Source organism: Capricornis sumatraensis, chromosome 8 (assembly GCF_032405125.1).
Source record: "Capricornis sumatraensis isolate serow.1 chromosome 8, serow.2, whole genome shotgun sequence".
In the NCBI taxonomy this organism is placed as follows: Eukaryota; Metazoa; Chordata; class Mammalia; order Artiodactyla; family Bovidae; genus Capricornis; species Capricornis sumatraensis.
Genome location: NC_091076.1, coordinates 3,493,201 through 3,514,936, shown reverse-complemented (window position 1 = coordinate 3,514,936; position 21,736 = coordinate 3,493,201). Strand labels below are relative to the sequence as shown.

The 21,736-nt window shown below is 59.9% G+C and overlaps 1 protein-coding gene across 2 annotated transcripts in view; it reads right to left on the bottom strand.

Annotated features, from left to right (window-relative positions):
- The window catches only part of SHANK2 (SH3 and multiple ankyrin repeat domains 2), a 466,522-nt gene that overhangs the window by 7,714 nt on the left and 437,072 nt on the right, over window positions 1-21,736 (bottom strand). For both annotated transcript variants that reach the window (XM_068976951.1, XM_068976952.1), the window contains 8 exons: window positions 14,406-14,541; window positions 13,739-13,819; window positions 13,457-13,465; window positions 12,123-12,143; window positions 6,760-6,890; window positions 5,078-5,189; window positions 4,290-4,310; window positions 516-2,919 (listed from right to left, as the gene is read on the bottom strand). In XM_068976951.1, the coding sequence (XP_068833052.1) occupies window positions 516-2,919; window positions 4,290-4,310; window positions 5,078-5,189; window positions 6,760-6,890; window positions 12,123-12,143; window positions 13,457-13,465; window positions 13,739-13,819; window positions 14,406-14,541 (2,915 nt within the window). The remainder of the gene's footprint in view (window positions 1-515; window positions 2,920-4,289; window positions 4,311-5,077; window positions 5,190-6,759; window positions 6,891-12,122; window positions 12,144-13,456; window positions 13,466-13,738; window positions 13,820-14,405; window positions 14,542-21,736) is intronic.

The following is a 21,736-nucleotide window of genomic DNA, read 5'->3' as shown; positions in this document are numbered from 1 at the left end:
ACACTGTGGGCACCCATGTGGGCACGACTGCATGCTCCTCTGCCACGACGTGTGCTCTGCTCAGGGTGGGCTCTGGGGTCTTCACTCGGGGCAGCGAGTCCAGAACCGGCCCCTCCCCAGCCTCAGACCAAGGGGTGGGGAGCAGAGCCCCCGACACACCCTCGATCTCACGCTGCCCACTGGCTGCCCACATGCCCCCTGGATGGCGCGCCCCCTCCCCTGAAACCTCCTGGGGGTGGTTCCAGGATGGCCCTTCGGGGTTCTGGCGGATCTGAAGGATGTGGGAGGAGAGAGCAAGGCTCCTCCCTGGAAGCCACGGCGGGGACGGCTCGCGGGGCCGGGTCTCATGGCCCGTCTCCGTGTGCGGGGGCCGCGGCACTGAGTCCAGGCTGGGAGAAAGGCCGACGCGGCTGGCTCCGGGCGCACCCTCCTGGCGTCTGCTTCGGGAGTGCCGCTGCTCCCCGGGGCGCTTCCTGGTCAGCGCTGGATGAGGAACGCCCGTCGCGGGCACTTACCTGGGGGCGAGGCCGGCGGGCTTGGTTCCCGGCGTCGGTTCCAGTCCTTCCCCTGGCTTTGCGGATTTCTCTCGGTTCATTTGCTGCAGGATTGAGTTTAACTCACTAATCACGTTCGCCTTTGGGCCTGAGAGAATCGGGCTTTTGACCTCCGAGACGTCCCCCCACAGCCTGGAGGTCCTTGGCTGGATGACCTTCGTGGGGCCGGGCTGGGCCCCGCCAGGCGGCGGCGGAGGTGCAGGCGGGGGGATCACGAAGCTGTCCACGTCCTCTTCCAGCAGCGCGTCGTGGTAGAGGGTGCTGCCTTTGTGGACTGGGGGTTTCATTTTTGGCTTGGGAGGTACTGGGGGTTTGTCAACCATGAAGGCTTGCCCGTCTGCATAGACTGTGCAGGTGTCTGCGTTCTCCCCGCCCTCGGAGGACAGGGTGGAGATGCTGGACACCGTGGAGATGGTGCTGGTCGTCTCGAGGTGGTGGTCGCTGCTGCTCCGGCTGTCCACCTCCTCGATCCCAGAGTCCGTGACGGCGTCAAAGCTTTCGGGGGGCGGCAGGAATGAGGCGGGCAGACAGTTTGAGAGACCAGCCGGCTTCTTACTGTCTGCGGAGTTGGTTGGCTGGCTGGAGTTCAAGGAAGGGGACTGGGAAGTGTCGTTTTTTTTCTGCTTGACCAGGTCTGAGAGAGCGGGGACAGAAGCAACCCGGTCATCGGGGATATCAAAACTATTGGCAAATTCCAGGGGAGGAGGCAATGGCTCTGTGAAAATAAAATCCTCGTCCAGGTCCACGGACGCCAGAGGCGGGGGAGGGATGCGGAACGGCAGGATCACCGCCTCTTCCATGGAGCCCGCCGCCACGATGGTCCTGCCGGGCGCGGTGGCGGGGGCGGCCGCGGGCTCGGGGCCTGCGGGGGTCGGGAAAGCACCTTCAGTTTCGGGGGCGCCTTCGGGCGCCTCGGATGGCGGATGGTCTGGCTGCGTTTCCAGGTCGGCTTTCTCGTCCTCTTCCTGCAAGAAGTCCTCCGGCCTGGCCGCGTCCACCGTGTGGACCATCAGCAGCCCGGCTGACTTCTGCTGGGACGCGTCCACGATGCTGACGAGCACACCCTTCTTGTCGTCCCTGCGCTCCTTGCCCGGGTCGGCCTCGTACTTGTTCTCCGTCTCCTGCCGCCGCAGGGGCCCCCGCCCGCTCTGCCTGCCGACCGGAGGGAAGCCCGCTTCCCCGCTGGGTCGCATTTTGGTGTCGATGTAGAGAGGCTTGTTGAGGTCGGCCTTGGGGGCCTCCCCTTTGGGGCCCTGCTGGGACTCCTTCAGGGCCCGGTCCCTCGCCGACAGCGCCAGGGCCAGCGGCGAGCTGGGGTCCAGCAGCCGCCCGGTGAGTGGATGCACGTAGTTCTCGGGGCCGGCGACGTTGCCGCTCCGGGGGGGCGCCGCGGGGCTGCCCTCCGGCGCCTTGGCTTGGCCCGGAGCGTTCGGCAGCCTGCCAGCCTCACCCTGAGCTCCGGCCTCGCCCATACCCACAAAGTGGTTCTCAGGCTCCCGGGGTGCCGGTGACGACAGCGGCTCCGTGCCGTCCTCCTCGCCGAAGCCGCCCTCCTCGGGGAACTTGGAGGGGCGCGCCCGGGGGGCGGGTGGCCCGAGGCCCACGTCCTCGTCCCCCAGGTCCGTGGACAGGAAAGCCGGGGAGTTCCTCCGGGCCTCCAGCCGCTTCTCGCGGTCGCGGACGGCCCCGGCGATGGCGGCGGCGAAGGGGCTGCTGGCGGCCAGGCTGTCGTCCGGCCGCAGCTGGCCGGGCTGCTCCGAGGCCTGCGGGTCGGCCTCCACGCTGCTGCCCTGGCTGCTCTTGCCGCTGCTGCTGGTGGAGGGCTCCTTGACGATGATGGTGGGGATGGGGATGGAGCACGTCTTCTCGGGGCTGTCCTCCACGTTGGACTGCTTCACCAGCATGCCCTTCCGCCGGGCGGGCTTGGCCGGCACGTACACGGCCTTGCTGGCGATCTTCCCCACCTCGGAGTAGGGGTTTTCGGGCATCTGGCCCCTCTTGCCGCGGAAGTTGGCCTGGGGGCCGGCGCCGCGACTGTACAGGTCCTCGGAGTCCAGGGAGTAGCGGTCGGCCTCCCGCCTGTGATAGAGCCCCTTCTCCCGCACCATGGTGGCCACTGTGTCGGAGCGGGTGGCCGGGGACACCTTGGCGGCGGGGTTCTGGTTGAACGCGGGCTTGATCGTCCCGTAGACTCGCGGAGTCGGGGACTTGGGGCAGTTGTAGGCGGTGGGGGAGGGGGGCGGTGGAGACGGGGGCACCGACTGTGGCGGGGGCGGGATGTCCTCGGAGGTGTCCGGCATGGACAGGCTTCTGGTGAACTTGAGCATCGGCGGGGCCAGAAACTGCCGCTCCTCCTCCGTTATCCCTACAAGCAGAAGACAGGCTTAGATTTACAGCACGGCGAGGACAGACAGCCCCGCGGTGCTCGGAGGGCGGTGTGACACGCTATGTCTCCTCCAAACTCACAAGGAATCACAATGTACACTTGTTCACGGGACACAGCACACAAGCCACAATGTCGAGAGGTCACGTGGCCCATTCCGAGCCAGACACAGGACAGGCACCGGGAGGGAGGCCCAGAGTGCGTGCTGTTGACTCCTGTCTGCAGGGTGTTCTGTATGCCTCCCCGGGGCTGTCCACAACTTGGGAGTAGCGGCTGGAGGCCAGGAGGAATGCCTCAGCCTTCCTGTCCACGGACCTGGGGGACGAGGATGTGGGCATGGGGGCTGCAGGGCAGCGGTGTGATCCGGGGCGGTGAGGGTGTCCCACTCCTTGGGACTGCAGGTATGTGTGTGTGTGTGTGATGGGGGGCGGTGGGACGGGGCAGCTGGGATCAGGGGGCTTCTATTCCTCAGACCTGGCCAGGGTGCCCGGGGAGGCGCTCTGGGGTCTGGGACCGAGGCTGTGAAGCTGCCCATTGGAAGCGAGAGCAAAGGGCACACCAGCTCCTTCACCGGCTGAGGGAGGCGGAAGGGGCTGTGGTCCCTGGGGTGGCCTCGTCCGCTCGACAGGGGCCTGTTTTGTTGCCTGACTTATCTGAGCACCCCCAAGGGTCCTGGAGCTCCTGGGCCCCGAGGAGGATGGCTGGTCAGCCCTGAGCCTGTAACCAGGACCCAGGAGTAGCATCCTGAGCGAACGCAGCCCCTCTGGGTCCTGAGACCCTCTGGGCTGGGCGGATGGGCCTGGCGGTTCACCACGGTCCCCACTCATCACGGTCCGACTACATGACTCGGGGTCCGTCATGAGGTCCCCACTCACAACTGGGCTGAATGAAGCCTGTGGGGCTGGGTGAGAGGGTCCTGGGGACCCGTGGCGGGGACAGCCATGTTGGGGCCCAGAGCTCCAGTGCGCCCTTTAGGCGGGATCCCACGTTCTTTCTGACAGTTCAATATATAAAAAGCATCACCAGGACGCACTCTGGACCTGGGAAGCGGAACACAGATGTGGAGAGACGGGTACGCGGATCCTGATGGGGGGCCATGCAGGATTTTCAAAGCGGTAATGTAATGGAGAGCTTCAAGAAGCTCCCAGGACAGACTCCAGTAGCTTATCCCAAAGGAAACTTCTGCTCAATAAGGGTATTCCAAATCTCACACGGCTCTTGGGAGGGCATCCTGGCGGGCAGGGACATGGCCCGTCACCCCGTGTGCCTCCCAAGGAGTGATTTACGAATACGCCTTATAGAGGGAACCGTTACATTCATGCTACAGACTCCAAACTGTAAGGCTCACTCACCTGATAGAAAGATTCTGCTGTCTGACAGGAGGAAATCGATTGTTATTGACCAGTTCGAGAGCCAGGGCAGAAGGTGGCGTGCGCGCCGCCCTGCGGGGCCCCGAGCTCCTCGGGGCGGGGGGCTCTGAGGACCCGCAGACGCCACCTCCGCCGTCCCTCATCACTCAGGTCCTGCCTGCGGCAGCCCCCCTCAAACTAGCCACAGCGCCGCTGGCCGCAGCCCTCAGTGCTGGACACACCCCGTGTCCGCAGGTGGCTGGAGGGCCTCTGGGAATTCACGCGGCAGAGGCACAGCTGGACTGTCACACACAGGGGCTGGGTTTAGGGGGTTGAGTTGACCTCGCTCGGAGCCGAGTCGGTAGGAAGCATGTGATGTCAACGAGATGGCATCAGTCCCCTCCCCCCGCAGTACTGTCCCCCAGGGAGCGAGAAACCGGCCCGGCCACCCCGAGCAGTGTGTCCACTGAGTGCACCCCAGAACGCGGCCGTGGCCGTCCACGGGGGTGTGGGCCCACCCTGCCGGTCCCTCACCACGTAACCCCGCCTGCCCACCACCATGCCCCGTCTGGGCTGTGGACTCTCCCCCTGCTGCTATCATCATAGACACTTGGCTTGTGAGGTCGCAAGTCATCTTGGATTTGGACTCCAGAGGGTAGGGAAGTTTCAGAGGGTCAGGGGCTCCCCAGGGTGAGACTCGGGGCCTGCCCTCCAGTGGGCAGGTGTGGGGTAACCGAGGGGCCCCGCCGAGGGCCCAGGGCCACCTCTGTGGGCGTGGCCGAGCTGCTTACCTATTGACTTCTGCCTTCGCATCGTACCTCGAGGGAGGCCCAGGAACGGGCCCTTCGGGCTCCCGGGGACGGTGGGCGTCATCACGGCGATGCCCTGGCGTTCGTACACGGACTGCAAACCAGAAAGCCGAGTGAGACGTGGCTGACCAGCCCAGTCCGTGGCTGGCAGACACGGAGTGCTGGCCTTGGGGCCCTGCCACCTGGCCTCCCCCAGCTGTCCTGGGAGCACCCGCACATCCAGGACCCAGAAGGGGGCCCCCCCCTTGCGCTCAGAACCCTGGTGGGCCCTGCCCGGTGGAGCCAAGGTCTGCCTGACGTCGACTGAGCAAGAGCAGGGCCAAGACGCGTGTCCTGCAGGAAAGAGCATCTGGTGCTGGGTGGTGGGCATCGGACCCCGGCCACGTCCGCCTCCGAGGGCAGCAGCCGGCAGCAGCCGCGGTGGAGGGCCTGCCGAGCGCAGTGCAGAGCGAGCGAGCGTGTGGGACCTGCAGAGGCCTTCTCCCCCAGCCCGGGAGGAGCCCGGCACGCCCTTCCTTTGTGCTGGGAGCTGATCCCCTGGCCAGCCCCAACCCCACCTGCCACTTCTGGACTGCAAAGCCGAGGTTGCTGGCCAGCCCCCACCTGGAGGCATTGGAGGGCGACTCAGGGCACAGATGGTTAGAGTCCAAAGGACACCTGGGCGTGAGCTTTATGGGGTCTGCTCCTCTGAGACCCTGCCTCACCGGGCTCTGGGCCTCCGCCCTGCCAGCCCTGCTCTGTTGCTGGGTGCTGGGCTTGGAGTCTCTGGGACAGGGTGGGTGTGGGGCTACCATGAAGGGTATTCGCCTTCGGGGTGCCTGAGATGGGGGGCAGTGTGAACACCCTGTTACCGTTAACGTATATCACAGAAAACCAGCACATCAAATTAACGACGCTCGTGGGTGTTTTTAAGAAAGGTGACAGAAAGCGCAAGTGTTAGTCGCTAAGTTGTGTCCAACTGTCTGCGACCCCATGGACTGTAGCCTGCCAGGCTCCTCTGTCCATGGGATTCTCTAGGCAAGAATACTGGAGTGGGTTGCCATGCCCTCCTCCAGGGAATTTTCCCAACCCAGGGATCGAACCCAGGTCTCCAATATCACAGGCAGACTCTTTGCCATCTGAGGTGTGCCGGTTCGGCATTATTAAGAAAAGGCAAGGTTAAACAGAGTGAGTCAGTCTGAAGCGGAGTCAGAGAAAATACTGAAGTGTCACGGACAGTGCCCAGCTCTGGCCACAGGCTTGAAGCTGGGGGTGCAGAGGGCGGTGTCTGGGGCCTGAGAGGAGCAGCCTGCTGGGCTCGGCTGGCGGCCTGTGGTCTCTGCCGCGGCCCAGGCAGGACTCGGGCCCTGGGACCCGTGGGGGCCTGAGACCTCGGAGAGGCAGGGTCCCCGGTGCGTGCTAGGACTCAGCTTGCCATGAGGGTGCGGTTGGGGTTCTCCCACCTGGAGGCTTGCTTTGCTCCAGGTGTCCCATGGGAGGACTCTCAGTGCCAAGGGAGCAGGTCCATGGTGAGTGCAGTCCTCTGCGGCCGGTCTGCCCTGGACTGGGGTGCCTGCCTGGTGCGCTCAGATCAGGGCTCCGGGTGTGGAGGCCGGGGAGGGTGACCCGGCACCGCGCGGTCTGCCCACACCCACCTGCGGCCCCTCCCTGGCCCGGCCACTCACGTTCATGTCCGAGACGGAGGGGAAGCACCGGCTGGTGGGCCGCTGCTTGATGGTGGCCACCCTGGTCTCCAACGCCACGCTCTCGGCAGCCCGGGATGGCTTGGAGGCTGGGACGATCTCCTCGGGTTTATCTGCAACAGGGACAGGACCGTCAGGATGGGCATCAGTGACTGAGGCCCCAAAACACAATGGGGCAGGGGGCTGTTAGCAAAGTGCCCACGTGCCTTTTGCGTTTGAAGAAAGCTTTTCTCGTGCAAGTGGTATGGAGCACGCATGCCTCAGCCACAAGCAGGGACACCGACAGAACCCGGCACCCCGCCCCGCATGTGGACCGGAGGGAGAGGAGCCCTTCCCAACAGCAACGCAGCCCTCAAGGCCCTGGGACTTGAAGGTATTGCTTTGTTCACACTCGCGCTGTTCATTCGGGAGGTGGGAGCTAGGTCAACGTTGTGAATTTCTAAGAGCTCAGAGGTGTGGCTCCTCTCTAAATGCAGTTGCTAGGGTCTCAGGACCCAGCACCCAAGGATGGAGGCGACTGGGCAGTGTGGGTGTAGGCAGGGGTGGGGCTGGGGAGTGAAGACAGCTCCCCAACTCAGGAGCCAGTGGAAGTCTGAGCTTTGTTGAGTGTGTGTGGGGTCCCCCTCCCCCCAGAAGGTGGACCTTCTCAGTGGCTTGTGAATAAGCAAGTTGAAGATCAGTTATTAGTGATGCTTACAGCTTAAGAAATTATTTGAAAATGTAAATTTAAACGTTTTTTTTTGGGGGGGGGTACCTGGCAACTGCACTCAGGCACCAGCGTCTGGAAGGGGACCCTGGTTTGCTGAGATGGGAGGCGCCCCTGGGGAGTGGGAAGCCAGTGTGAGGAGGGCCTGGTGGGACCCTCTGAGGTACCGCACTCTCCTCGCAGCCCCAGAGCGTTCTGTCTATGGCCTGAGGTCTTCTCTGAGCTGAACCCCAGCCCCTTCTGGGGTCCTGTGATGCCCCACGAAGCTCGTGCCATCAGAAAGGCCCAGGCTTCTGGGGTCTTGGCAGACTCCAAGCTGCGAGGGCAGCGTTGAGAGTCACAGGACTGGCACCCTGGTGCCTGGTTTAAGCTGCTGCTGCACCTGCCTTTAGCAGAGGCCGTCCAGGAGGAGCTCGGCCCCTGGAAGAGTTGCCCCAGACCCCAATAAGAGAGGCCCGCAGGGGCCAGCCCACCGCCAACAGCCAGGATGCTGGCTTCTTGGGACCACGTCCTGGACCAGGGCCAGGGCCTCACAGTGCCAGCGCACCTGGCCCGCAAAGGCAGAGGGGTTCAGGCAGCGGCAGCATGGGGGGACCCCACCGATCTTGCTTGCCCTGGGACCCGCAGCTCTCCCAGCCTTTCCCCCATGGCAATGTGGGACACAGTAAGTGTCCGTCCTTTGGGAGTCGGTCGGAAGCACCCGTGTCCGGTGGGGAACCCCCAGCCGCGGTCACTGTGCTCTTGCCCGCCCACGTTCCTGGGGCCGGGAACCCTCTTGCCTCGTGAGGCCCTGCGCCCACCCCCGTCCCAGCAGTGCACCTCTTCCGTGAAGCCGGCGCCCTTGGGCCTGGGCCGGGGTTCTTTCCGGGTGGGGCTCTCACTGTTGCTGTGCTGCACTCCCCCACCTCCTGCCCCTCTGGCTGCGGGACGCGGGGTCCTCGGGGGACCCCCTTGGCAGGCCTGTGATGACCGCAGGTCCCCCTGGCCCGCCCCCAGAATCCAGGCCCCTCACACTGGCTGCTGGCCTTGTTTCTGCTGGGGTGCAGCTCTTTCTCCAGGGATGGCGGGGGTCAGGGCTGGCTCCCGCGCGGGCACATCTGTCCACGGGTGTGGCCATCTCCTTGGGGCCAGCCTCAGCTTCAGCCCATGCAGCTCAGGCACGCTGCCCTTCCCCCAGGGGAGGGGATGCCCCCATTAGGGCAAGGCCGAGTGGCTGCAGCCTGCAGGGCCTCCCATGGGGGCTCCAGAGCAGGACGGAGCTCCTGACGTAGTCAGAGTTACACAGCTGGGTCTTTGAGACCTCCTGTCCCTGGCGGGACCCCGCAAATCCATGTCTGAGGTTTGCCCAGCTCACAGGGCCGGTCCATCCCACTGAGCAGGCTGGCACATGAGCCAGGATCCTCACAGGCCTGGACCAAGCTGGAGGATGCTGTGGTCTTGGGGTCCCAGGCGTGTGGCAGGCACTCCCAAAAGCCCTCAACGGTGGGTGTGAGCAGGGGAGGCAAAGGCGACCCTGGTGGGACATCGGGGTGCCTTCATGCCGCTTCTCATCTTAACAAGGCCCGGAGTGTCCCGATCCTGCAGACCGAATAGCTGAGGAGCGGACGCCTTCTGTGTTGCTGGAAATCCAGGACCAGGGGGCAGAGCTCGCCAAGCCCTGGCCGAGAGAGGAAATCCGGGCTTGCCATCGGAACTGCCTGCCTGATCAGGCTGACTGAGAAGCCAGCATCGTGCTCACCACACCACCTCCGGATGGGTGGTTTTGGGGTGTGTTTGGAGGTGTATCCCTGCAGTGGACAGTCCCGGCCTTTGTGTAAACCTTTGCCCTCTGGCCTCCATGTGCCCTACGCATTCTTTGGAGCCGGGACACACCAGAGCATCTTGTTCTGCGGGGGTTGTGTTGGGGACTGTCATTGTTTCTCAGTGGGGGTGGGTTAGTGTGGTTTCTTCAGTTCAGATGCAGAGGGCAGGCCTCGTCTCAAGCCGGCGCGGCCCCCGCGGCGCAGGGCTTCTTCACTGGCACACGAAGGCTTTTCAGGAACGCTGCGAGACCGGGTTTTTGTTCCTGCTTCTAGGCTCATGAGGATTATTCTGCTTCGTTTACACAAGCCTGGGATTGGGTCTCTGTCGGTGCTGAGATTAGTGAGTCCGGCCCTGAGGCCTTACAGTGAAGCACTCCGAGGCTGAAGGCCACCCTGACGACAAGGCTGGAAAAATGTCAAGTCTTCAGAAACAATCTAGGAATAACCTGATGGAAACACCCCAGAAGTGACCCTGTATTTTAATTTTCTAAGCAAACATATGGCGTGGTGCCCACCGTCCACAGGCTCCACACTTCCAGGGTGGGGGCTGGATGTCAAGCATGGGGGGACAGGCCGCAGGCAGCCCCGTCTCTCTTGGGGACCGGAGCATGAGTGGGGTACTCCTCCCCCAGGCACAAGCACTGCCCCAAGCACAGGCTGAGTCGCCCGCGTGCCCGAGCTCTCCTGCTGGGGAAGCCCCAGGTCGTTCAGCAGACGTCACTGGTGTGGTCTGCAGGAGGGAGGCGTCGAATCGAGGAATGGAATGACCCCCCCCCAAGTTGGGGCAAGGAGGGGACGCCGAGGCCAGGCTGACACCGTGCACCAGAGGCCGAGTCTCCCCCAGGGGAAACAGGGTGCCCACCCTCCACAGACCACCCCCATCCTTGGACCCCCATCTGACCAGGGCCACGTTCTGGGCTGGATCCAGCACCCCCACTCCTCAGAACCATTGGGAGAGCGACCCCCACTGCTCCGGAAACGCCTGGCGTGGCTGAGATTCAGACTCTCAGGTCCTACGGCGATCCGGGCGGTCGCTTCACGAAATGTGTCCTACTCTTGGGGACGTCCCCGAAGCCTGTCCCTCCTTGTGACCGTGAACAGGGGCTCCTGCTGGCCCTCTGGGGGCTGCCAGCCTCTCCATGTCTCGGGTGAGAGGGCACCCACAGGGTCTCCTCCACAACACGGTTCCCGAGGAAGCTAAGCGCTGACAGCGCCAGATGGCACAGACCAGCCGCTCCTGGGGAAGCGGCAGCTGTCGGCCAGCCGCCCATCTCTTTAATCTTCCCAGGGGAGGCTGTGCGGGAGTGCCGGGGGTGGGGAGGGGCACCCTGGCCCCCGCAGGCCCAGAGGCAGCGGTGAAGCTGGTCCCTCCCCTCTGGCCCGGCTTCTGCTTGGAGCTGCCCCGGCCCAGTGTGGTCCTCACGGTGGTCCTGGCTCCCCCTCAGCGGCCACGCAGACAACCTCTGGGGACGGAGCAGGTCCTCAGGAGATTCCTCGGTGACTAAGTGGGGCATCAAGATCAAATTCAAATTCACTTTCAACTTTCTGCACTGTGCAAAGGACGGTGGGCCCCTCTCCAGGAGTCCTGCCTGTCCTCTGTGTGACTCTGCCCCGGCCCAGGCGGGCCACACAGGCCACGTGTCTATACTTGTCCTCTTGTTGCAGTCCAGGGTGTTTGGCCACTGGGGCCCTGGGGTGGGTGGGGCCAGGTCGCACGTGCCCCCCAGTCTGGGCCAGCCCGAGTCTGAGCTGCTCTTCCTGGCAGCAGCCTTCCCTGCCAGCCCGATGATGGCCATGGGGCTCCCGAAGCCCACGTGCAGGGCCTCTTCTGGAAGGCGCAGTGGGCAGAAACAGCGGTTCATGCCAGCTGGCCTTGGCCTTGGACCGAAGCGGGTTCAAAGGGTAAGGTCAGCCCCGGGAACTTCCTGTGCCCTGAGCATCTGCCCCAGTCAAGAGGGCGATCGAGCCTGGAAAGCCCACTGGGAGTCTCCGAGCGGGGGGTGGGGGGGGGGTGGAGGCCCAGGACTGCTGCAGAGAGAGGCTGCTGGGGTCGGCCTGCCTTGGGAGACTGCGGGTGAGAGAGGTGCGCCCTGGTGCTCCCGGATCCGAGACCCCAGGTGCGGCCCCTCCGGACTCCAAGGACCACCCCCACCCCACCGTCTTGGTGTCGTGTCTTGGCGGCAGTGTCCGGGCCTGCGAGAGGGTCCCTTCCTTCCTTTGCACTGGCAAGTCTCCAGCGACCAGGTGAGAAACACCCCGCCCGTGGGGACTGATGGCGAGGGGCACGTCCACGGGGGCCTGGCTGCTGGGGGCAGGAGGGGCTGCTCACAGAGCGGAGGCTGGGTCCTCTGCACCACTGCCAGCCGGGGGCAGGGATCGGTGTGGCCTGGCAGTGCCCCTCCCCTCCAGTTCCAGGGTGGCCTTCCTGCCCGTGGAGAGTGAGCTCCCTGGAAAGCAGGCGTTTTCTGGGCGTTAAGGGGCAGCGGTCCTGCCCATGGCAAAGGGCAGTCAGCGATCCACTTGCCAAGGGCCCTGCTAGCCCGCACCCGGACCACCAGCCCGCAGGAAGGCCTCCCAGTCCCGACCCAGGCAGGCCCCGCTGGACGACGGGGGACACGTTGATGACATGGACACGACTTGGGGAGACGCAGACACGCTGGGCGACCACAGACGGGGAGAGGCGGGGCAGACGTCACACTGAGACGGGACGCGTCCCGGACTGGGCCTCCCCTGGAGGACCCCGAGCAGGGAGAAGACAGTACAGGCAGTCAGGTCTCGACACACTCTGGACATCGAGTGAGGGCCACGGGGTGGTGGTGGTGGGGCTCGGCCCTTACCCTTCTTCTTCCGGACGGAGGCTTGCAAACAGAAAGGGGAGTGTGAGTCCCAGGGTGGCGGGGGTGGGGGCAGCGATTCCCGGGGCCCAGGTTGGGCTCCCTCGCTGAGGGCCTGACGACCGCCCACCCCACCACGGGGGCCTGTGGTCCGAGGCAGATGCAGGCGGGTGAGGGGGCGCGGTCCACTCTCCTGGGACCTGGGGGCCTGCCCTGTCTGCAGAGGTCAAGGGGGTCTCCTCACAGCTCATGCCCACCCTGCCGCAGTGGGCGTCAGACACTGACAGCTCTCAGGAAGGACCCTCAGCCCCGGGCTGATGCAGCTGGAGCCCCCGGAGAGGCGACCTGCCCGTGGGTCCTCCTGGGGGAGCCCTCGTGGCAAACGCCACCCGGCTTTAGGGAAGCTCACGTGGACAGTGACACTGCTGTCCCTCTAGGGGGGGTGGGCCAGGCCTGGGGTGCAGGGGGTAGTTTCTGGAAGTCTTGTTTGGACAGACAAGGTGTGGTCCAGAAGGGGCTGGAGGAATGGGGCTCTGGCGGGGCTGGGAGGCCCCACGGCAGGGCTGTTGGTTTCTAGAACACCTAGGCCTTCAACCCAGCTGCAGGTCCAGCCCCAGGATGCGGTGATGGGCAAGGGGTGCTCACGGGGGCCGGCCTGGGCCCCAGGAGGCCCTGACAGAGGAGCCACAAAGGGGGTGAGGCCGCTGTGTCCTTCTTCTGGATGAAAGGGCCCAAGGGTCTCCCCCTTAAGGCTGGGGCCCGGTCGGAGCCCCCGGAGACTCCCAGACCAGCAAGGGTGCTCAGACCTCGCCCTGTGGACGGGCTGGGCCTGTGGGGGCGGGCTCCTGGGCTCAGGGCTGGTTTGGTGCTCCTGGAACCTGCCCTGTGCCAAGTTACAGATGCTGCCCTTCTTCCCTGCCCGCCAAGCCCTCTCACCAAGTGAGCCTTCAGCCCCTGGCTGCTCCTGCGTGGTCAGAGCAGCCTTCTCAGGGACGTGTCCATGAGCCATGGTCCCTAACCTGGGGGGGATCCCTGACCCTCCAGGATGGTAGCTCGCCAGCACCAGGTGCCACCCTTGTCATGAGCCACACAGCCGCTAGGCCCAGGGCCCATGTGGCTCTGTGCGCCCTCCCCAGGCCATGCCCTGGGGCCCAGCAGACACAGCCCTCTGTCCCTTCTGGTCCTCTTGAGAAGGCCCCAGCAAGCCCTGTCCCCTGGCCTGCAGCCCGCCAGCCCACTGCTGTCTGCACCTGCCCCTGGGGCCACGGCCTTCTGGATCGAGCCACGCGCGAGAGGAAAGATCTCGCGGGCACCCTAGACCGCAGAGGTCTGCTTACCTTTATCCACTAGTGAGAGGCCCAAAAATTCAAAACAAAACAATGTTAGACGAACCAAGAGAGAGGAGGCCCAATGGCGAAGCTCTCCCAAGCCCAGGAAGGACGCAGGGGGCCAGCGCGGGAGACCGCACTCAGGGAGGCTTCCTGACGTCCTCCCGGGCACTGGGGCCAGGAGAGGGGCAAGCAGGCAAGCGGGGGGACCATGCACAGGCTGGGGCTCTGCGAGGCCAGCCCGTGGGCACGCCGGGCGCTGGGCCAGGGCAGGCGGGAGCCAGCACTTACCGAGCTCCTCCAGCTCCGAGGTCATGGACTTGGAGCGCAGGGTGAGGGCCGTGGTCGGAGCTCGCTTTGGAGGCGGAGGAGCTGGGGGGGGGGGGGCGGGCGGGAGAGATGGAGGTGAGAGCCTGGCCCTGGGATGCTGCCCTCGCTCACCCTTCCTGAAGGGTCAGGAGGGCCCTGACCTGCTGGGACAGCTCAGACGGGCCTCGCCCCGGGACAAGGAGCCGGCGGTAGTCACAGAAAGTGCTGGAAGTTCTCACACGCGCCTCCAGCCTCCTAAGGGGGTGCGTCTGGCCTGCTCCTGGCCGCCCTCTGTAGGCCTCACTCAGGCCTGGTGTCCCCCAGCTGTGACTGCTCTTGGGGAAGCGGGGTGGGCCCTCGGACCTCTGCCTTCCCCGGGCCCAGGCTGTGAGCTGCTGCAGTGGCCGATGCAAGTGTCTGGAGCGGGAGCCCCAGGCCCCCGTCTGTCTGCTGAGCACAGCCGGGCCTGAGGCCGGGGCGGCCCTGACCTCCTAAGCGCCTTTCCTACTGGTTTCCTGCTCTCAGTGGGGGACTGGGAGCCCCGCGGAGGGCGAGCGATGGGGCCCATGAGGCTGGAGGCAGGGAGACGGCCCCCCGCCCCTCGCGTCCCCTGGGCAGGCTGGGGGCGGGGGCGGGGCGGGGCGGGCACCTTTCTTCCGGGCGGTGTCATCCGGGTCCAGACTCCTGGCCACCGTGACCACCTTGAGGACCAGGTGGTTCCCTCCCTGGCGGATCATGGTCACGACCTGCCGGTGGCCGACCTTGACGACGTTCTCGTTGTTCACCTGCGGGGAGAGGAGGCGGGCAGTGAGCGCAGGGGAGCACGGCACCCGGCGGAGGGGTCGCACGCGGGTGGGCCCCGTGGGAGCAAGGGAGGTCCTTGGAGAAACCCGGAGGCCGAGGACGGGCCTCCAGCCGGGCGCCGGCCAGGGCTGCTTCCCGGGAGTGAATGTCCCCGCAGCTGCCGGGGGACAGGACTACCTCCTGGGTGGCCTGAGCCTTGGAGGCGTCCACCCGGGCAGCCCCAGGAGCAGCTGCTGGGCGGTCTGCTTTGTGCTGAAGGCCAGCACAGGCTCCCTGTGTGGCAGGCCTTCCAACTGCATGGTTAGGAGGGAACGCGACACTTGGCTGCCTCGTCCCTCGCCTGGAGACCCCCATTCCCTCCTTCCTCCTCTCTGGTCCAGAGGCCAGAAAAGACAGGAAGCTTGGCTGCGGAGGCACTAAGGCTGATGGCTCACTCTGTTACTTGGAGGCACAGCTGCTCCTGGGACCCTGACCCGAGCGTCACCAGGACCACCTCGGCCGACACGCCGTCCATCAGAGCCCCCTCGGCTGGGAGCTCCTGGTGCCGTCACAGTCTGTTCGTGCCCTCTGACCCCCATCCGTCCCTACTGGGATAGCGTTCATGGCACGAAGGCACACAGGACCCCAGCGACGTCTGGTGGGCCGGTAAGGCCTGAGCCCCCCGCCCTCCACCTCTCCCGAGCCCACCGCCCTCCACCTCTCCGGGGCCCACCACTGAGAGGAAGGCGGGCCCGGCTCAGCGGGGGGCCGAGCTGCCCCTGAGCTACCTCCCCTGACCGCCAGGGCTCCACGGCTCCAGCCCGGCCCCCTCCATCACGCCCCTGGCACCGACACACCGCCCAGGTGGGCTCTGTCCCCTGCTACCCCCTCCTCCACAGCTCCTGGTGTGAGCACTGGGCATGGAGGGTAAAGCCTGTGACCACTCTGAGCACTGCCCAGGTGATCGAGGAATAAGAAGCACCCAACACCCTGCACCCCCTGCGACTGCCTGGCCCCGTTCTGCTCTACTTCTCGGCCTGCTGTGGATTCCTGCATCGGAGCCACAGGTTCACCAGCGCGGTGCTTCTCTGCAGATGCAACAGACAGCCTGGGTGTCTTTACCGTCTGAGCCACCAAGGAATCTGCAGAAACACACTGGATGGGCTCAACAGCAGCATGGATATGACAGAGAAAAGAGTGAACTTCAAGGCAGAAATAGAGCTTATCCAATATGAAGAGAGAGGAGATTTTCAAAAGTGAACACAGTGTTAAGGACTTGTGGGACAACATCAGCAGGCCTAAGATGGTGAGAATCAGAGGCCCAGAAGGGGAGAAGTCACAAGTCCTAGGAGAGGGAGAAAGAAAAAACGACAGCTTAAAAGTTCCCCAACTGGGTGAAGGACATTAATACAGATTCAAGAAGCCCCGTGATTCCCAGAAAGGATAAATACAAAGAAAAGTCAGGCCTAGGCACGTTACAGTCAATCCGCTGAAAGCTAAAGACAACACGAAATCTTATTAAAGCAGGGAGAGGCGGGCACATTGCTTACACAGGAGCTGTGTGGACCTCGCATCGGAAACGATAGAGACAAGAAGAGCCTGGAACAACATTTTAAACCTGTAAAAAAAGAACTGTCAACCTAGAATTCTGTAACCACTTGAAAATACAAAGAACGGGGGCAAAATAAAGACCGTTGTGAATAAATGATAAGTTATTGCCAGAGAAGTTGTTGCCAGCAGGCTTGCACTACAAACAAGGTAAGGGAAGTTCTCTAAGCTGGAGGAAAAGGACGAGGAATCTTCAGAAGGCATGAAGATACCAGAAATGATAAATGCCTGGCAAAAGAGGAAAGATGATTTTACCCTTATTAAACAGATACGACTGTTTTAGGCAGAAATGATACTGTCCTGTGGGGTTTCTAATGTGGGTAAATGTATGCGGGACAGCTGCAATGGGCCCGAGGCAGATACATCTATAAGGTTGTCAAGTGTTTATGCTTTATGTGAAGTGTGCACCATGAACTCTGAGCGGATGGAAACAGTTAAGGATGTACACTGCCATCCTGGGGCCACCACTTAAGACAGTGGAAAGAGAGAGCTAAAAGCAGAGAAAACGGAGTTTTAAAAGTAGTCAAATAATCCAAAATAAAGCGGAAAAGGGAGAAGAGAGGAGAGCTGAAGGGAAGCAGAAGGCAAGCAGGGATGCCTATGCGGAACAGCATCAGAAATTAATGGGATGAGACTCCAAGTAAAAAGCAGACATTGTTAAAAAAAAAAAAAAAAACACACCATGAAAAAGAAGGGCACAAATATGTGTCGGTGCACTCAACACAGATTGAAGGGAAATAAATGGAAAAAAATTCCCATAGATGGAGTGGCTATGGTACTCTCTCACAAAGTAGACTATATCCACTTTGAAAAGTGTTTTGGCAACTCCTCAAAAAGTTAAACATAGAGCTTATGATACGATCCAGAAACTCCAGGCCTTGTATATGCCCAAGAGAACTGAAAACACAATCACACAAGTACCTGTACGCAGAAGTTCATAACCGCATTATTCACAGCAGCCAAATGGGCTGGAGGAATGCACCCCTCAGTGGGCAAGAGAGTCCTCTTTAGAGTGACACAGCGTTCCCAAATTAGGCTGGCGATGATGGCTGCACAACTCTGAATATGCTAAAATCCACTGGACTGTGTAATTCAAGAGGTTGAAATTTTATGGTATTGTAATTTATAAATCAACAAAGCTGGGAAAAAAACCGACGTAAGGAAAAAAGCATTTCCAGAAATAAAGACGGACGGTTCCTAATGATACAAGGGGTCATTCACAAGGATGACGTAACAGGCATAAACGTTTATGCACCTAGTAACAGAGCCTCAGTATGCTGCTGCTGCTGCTGCTGCTGCTAAGTCACGTCAGTCATGTCCGACTCTGTGCGACCCCGTAGACAGCAGCCCACCAGGCTCCCCCGTCCCTGGGATTCTCCAGGCAAGAACACTGGAGTGGGCTGCCATTGCCTTCTCCAATGCATGAAAGTGAAAAGTGAAAGTGAAGTTGCTCAGTCATGTTCGACTCCTAGCGACCCCATGGACCGCAGCCTACCAGGCTCCTCTGTCCATGGGATTTTCCAGGCAAGAGTACTGGAGTGGGGTGCCATTGCCCTCTCTGCTCAGTATAATGAAGCCCAATTTGACAGAATTAAAGAAACAGGCAGCTCTTCAAACATAGTAGGAAACTTTAATACCCTTTTCTCAAACTGATGAAACAGACAAAAACATTTAAAAAGACTGCCCCCCCCCCACACCCAGATAGAGAACCCTGGGAGATATTTTCTTGGTCCAGGCTTTCCGGACTTTACTGATGTGCCTTGGTGGGAGTCTGTTTTCATCTCTCATAGTGGGTACTCACAAATCCCTTTCCATCAAGAACTTGCATCCCTCCAATCTAGAACATTTCCTTCAATTATTTCCCGAACATTTCTTTCATTTTCTCTTTGAGGTACCTTTATTTAGCACACACTGGACCTTCTAAATTATCTTTCCAGCTTTCCACGTCTTTCTCTTTCTAGAAGATTCTTTTTCAACTTATTTTTCAATCTATCAAAATGTTCATATCTGCTATAATATTTTTTAATTTCAAGAGCTCTTTTGTTCTCTGTTACTTTATAAAAGAGCATTTTGTTCTTAAAAGATGCAATATCTTTTATCCCACTGATCATATTAATAATGTCTTTTCATGATCTTATTCTCCTTGCATAATCTGTGTCCTCTCTCTCTTCCCTTCACAGTATATTTGTTTTGGGCTTTGTCTTTCACATTAATTGTCTTTCACATTTCACCAACGTCTGGTGCTCCTTGACAGGAAGCTCGTATTTAAGGGTACCCCCACCCGCCCCGCCAAAGACCTGACTTCTATCCTGGCCAGTTACTTTGTGAATCCTGACAAACTGATCCTAAACTTTACATGAAAAGGCAAAAGACCCAAAATAGCTAATGCAGTACTGAAGAAGCAGAAAGTCAGGTCTTACTATAAAACTTCACCAATCAAGTACTGGCCAAAGAACAGACAAATAGATCCGTGGAACAGAATCGAGAGCCCAGAAATAGACCCACACAAATACAGTAACTGATCTTTGACAAAGGCGCAAAGGCAATTCAGTGGACAAAAGATCGTCTTTTCAACAATGGTGCTGGAACAATGGGACACCCACGTGCAAAAAAAGAAAAAAAAAAATCTAGACACAGATCTGACCTTACACCTTTCACAAAAATTAACCTCAAAAGTGTCACAGACCTAAACGTAAAACACAAAAATCATAAAACTTCTGGAAAATAATGTAAAAGAAAATCTAGGCGACCTTGAATTTAGCAATGATTTCTTAGATAAGACACTGAAAGCACTATCCGTGAAAGGAATAATTGATACACAAGATCTCATTAACATGAAAAACTGCAAAATACACTGTGAAGAGAGGAGGGCAAACCACCAATGGGGAGGGAATTTTTGCAAAACACACGTCAGATAAAGGACCAGCGTCCAAATACACAGGGAACTCTTAGAGAACCCAAATAAAAACCAGGCAAAATATCCGGACATCTCTCCACAGAAGATACACAGATGGTCAATATCATATGTCACTGCCTGTCGCTCAGTCGTGTCTGACTCCTTGCGACCCCATGGACTGCAGCCTGCCAGGCTCCTCAGTCCATGGGATTCTCCAGGCAAGAACACTGGAGTGGGCTGCCATTTCCTTCTCCAATCATATGTCATTAGGGAAATGCACGTTGAAACAACCATGAGATACCAGTATACACCTGCTTGAACGGCCAAAGTCTAAGACACTGACACCACCAAATACTGGCAAGGATGTGAAGGAACAGGAACTCTCATTGCTGGTCTAAGTGCTAAAAGGTACAGCCGTTCGGTAGACAGTTCAGCGGTGATTTAGAAAATCAAACATATCATTACCGTATGACCCAGCAGTCAGGCTCCTTGGTGACCAGTCACCCAAATAAGCTGAAGTTCCTGCCCACACAAGACCCTGGACGTGGGCATTTACAGCAGCTTTATTCACAGAGGCCAAAACTTACACACCACCAAGAAGTCTTTCAGTAGGTGAGCAGATAAATAAACTGGCACCTCCTGACAATGGACAGTTACCCAGTGATAAAAAGAAACGGGCTCTCAAGCCCTGAGAGACCCGGAGGAGCCTTCAGTGCACCCACTGAGGGAAGGAAGCCGGTCTGTAAAGGCTACATGCTGTATGATGCCAACGGCATCACATGCTGGAGACGGCAAAACGATGAAGACCACGAAAAGATCAGGGGTTGCCAGCGCTTGGGAGCAGGGAGGGACAAACAGGCGGAGCACGGGGGGTTTTTAGAGCCGTGACACAGTTACTCTGTACAGGACTGCAATGGTGGCGTCTGTCCAAATCCAGAGACAGTATGGGGGGAAGAGGGAATCCTAATGTAAACTTGAGTGATAATAACGTATCAATATTGTATCAGTGTTGGTTCATCAACTGTAACGAATTGTACCACATCAGAGCAAGATGGTAAAGATACAGAAACCGGTAGGTAAGGAGGAGTGACACGGGATGAGGGAACTCTGCACTTTTTGCTCTATCTCCCTAAAAATTCAAAACCTACTTAAAATAAAAGTAGAGTCACAGATGTAGAAAACGAACATGCTTTCCAGGGGTGAAGGGGGGGGACACATTGGGAGATGGTGATTGACAAATACCCACTACTATACTGGAGGGGTCGCCATGCCCTCCTCAGGGGATCTCCCGCACTGCAGGAGGATTCTTTACTGTCTGAGCCTGCAGGGAAGCCCACGCGTTAGACGGACCACTAATGAGGACCTGCTGTACAGCACGGGGAACTCGACTCAACACTCCGTAATAGCCGATGTGGGAAAAGAACCTTAAAAAGCGTGGATACATGTACAGCTGACTCATTCTGCTGAACACCTGGAACTAATACAACATTGTAAATCAACTATGCTGCTGCTGCTGCTAAGGCGCTTCAGTTGTGTCCGACTCAGTGCGACCCCATAGACGGCAGCCCACCAGGCTCCCCCGTCCCTGGGATTCTCCAGGCAAGAACACTGGAGTGGGTTGCCATTTCCTTCTCCAATGCATGAAAGTGAAAAGTCAAAGTGAAGTCACTCAGTCGTGTCCGACTCTTCATGACCCCATGGACTGCAGCCTTCCAGGCTCCTCCATCCTTAGGATTTTCCAGGCAAGAGTACTGGAGTGGGGTGCCATTGCCTTCTCTGGTAAATCAACTATACTCTAATAATTAAAAAAAAACTGCTCAGAGAAATAGCCTATTAATTAAAAAGGAAGCTCATTTCTATATTTTTTATTACGGAATGTTGTTCTACGAGTAACCAAGAGCAGAGAGACTGTTCTTCGGAATCACCAAGGCCTCATCTGCCAGTGGCAGCATAATCAGGCGGTTCCAGTGCCTCCAAGCCGCCCCCTCCCCCTCACGGGCCCTCCTGGCGCAAGCCCCAGCCTCCTCTCACCCTGCTGGAAAGCAGTCCGGGCAGCTCTGTGTGAAAAGACAAAGTCCCGCGCTACAAGCACAGCCACAATACCACTATCACAGCTACCAGGCAGCCCTCATTCCTGGGGCCAGGAAGGACCCCATCACGGCTGGAGGTCTTCCCAGCCGTCTCGTTAAGTGTCCCCACGACGACAGCCGCTTCACTGGACCAGGAGCAGAACACGAGCCACCCGCTGCGTCGACTGGCGTGACTCCGAAGTCTTTTTCACTCCGCAGCCTTCCCCGGTTCCTCCTTTATCCCCTCCCGGTCCACGTGCTGAAGCAGGGAAGCCATCACGCCCTCTTGGTTTTGCTGACCGTGTGCTTCTGCCTTCTGTTTGCCCATCCTTTGTGGGCTGGAGGCTGGGACCCGCTTCAGGTCTGCACTGTGCCAGGCGGATGCCACAGGTGGGGCCGTGTGCCCCCATCGGAGCCCCCGAGTGTTGGCTCAAGGCTTTCTGGGATGTTAAGACTCATGGATGGGTTTGCGCACGGTCAGCCTGATCCACAGCCCGTTAGTTGATCAGTAACATTTCTAGCAGCCACTGACGGTCACTGCCTGGATCAGTTACTGCCCGGGGGGCTGTAAAATGGTGATATTCTACTTAGGGTGCTCCTTCTCCATTTACCATGTGGAATAAT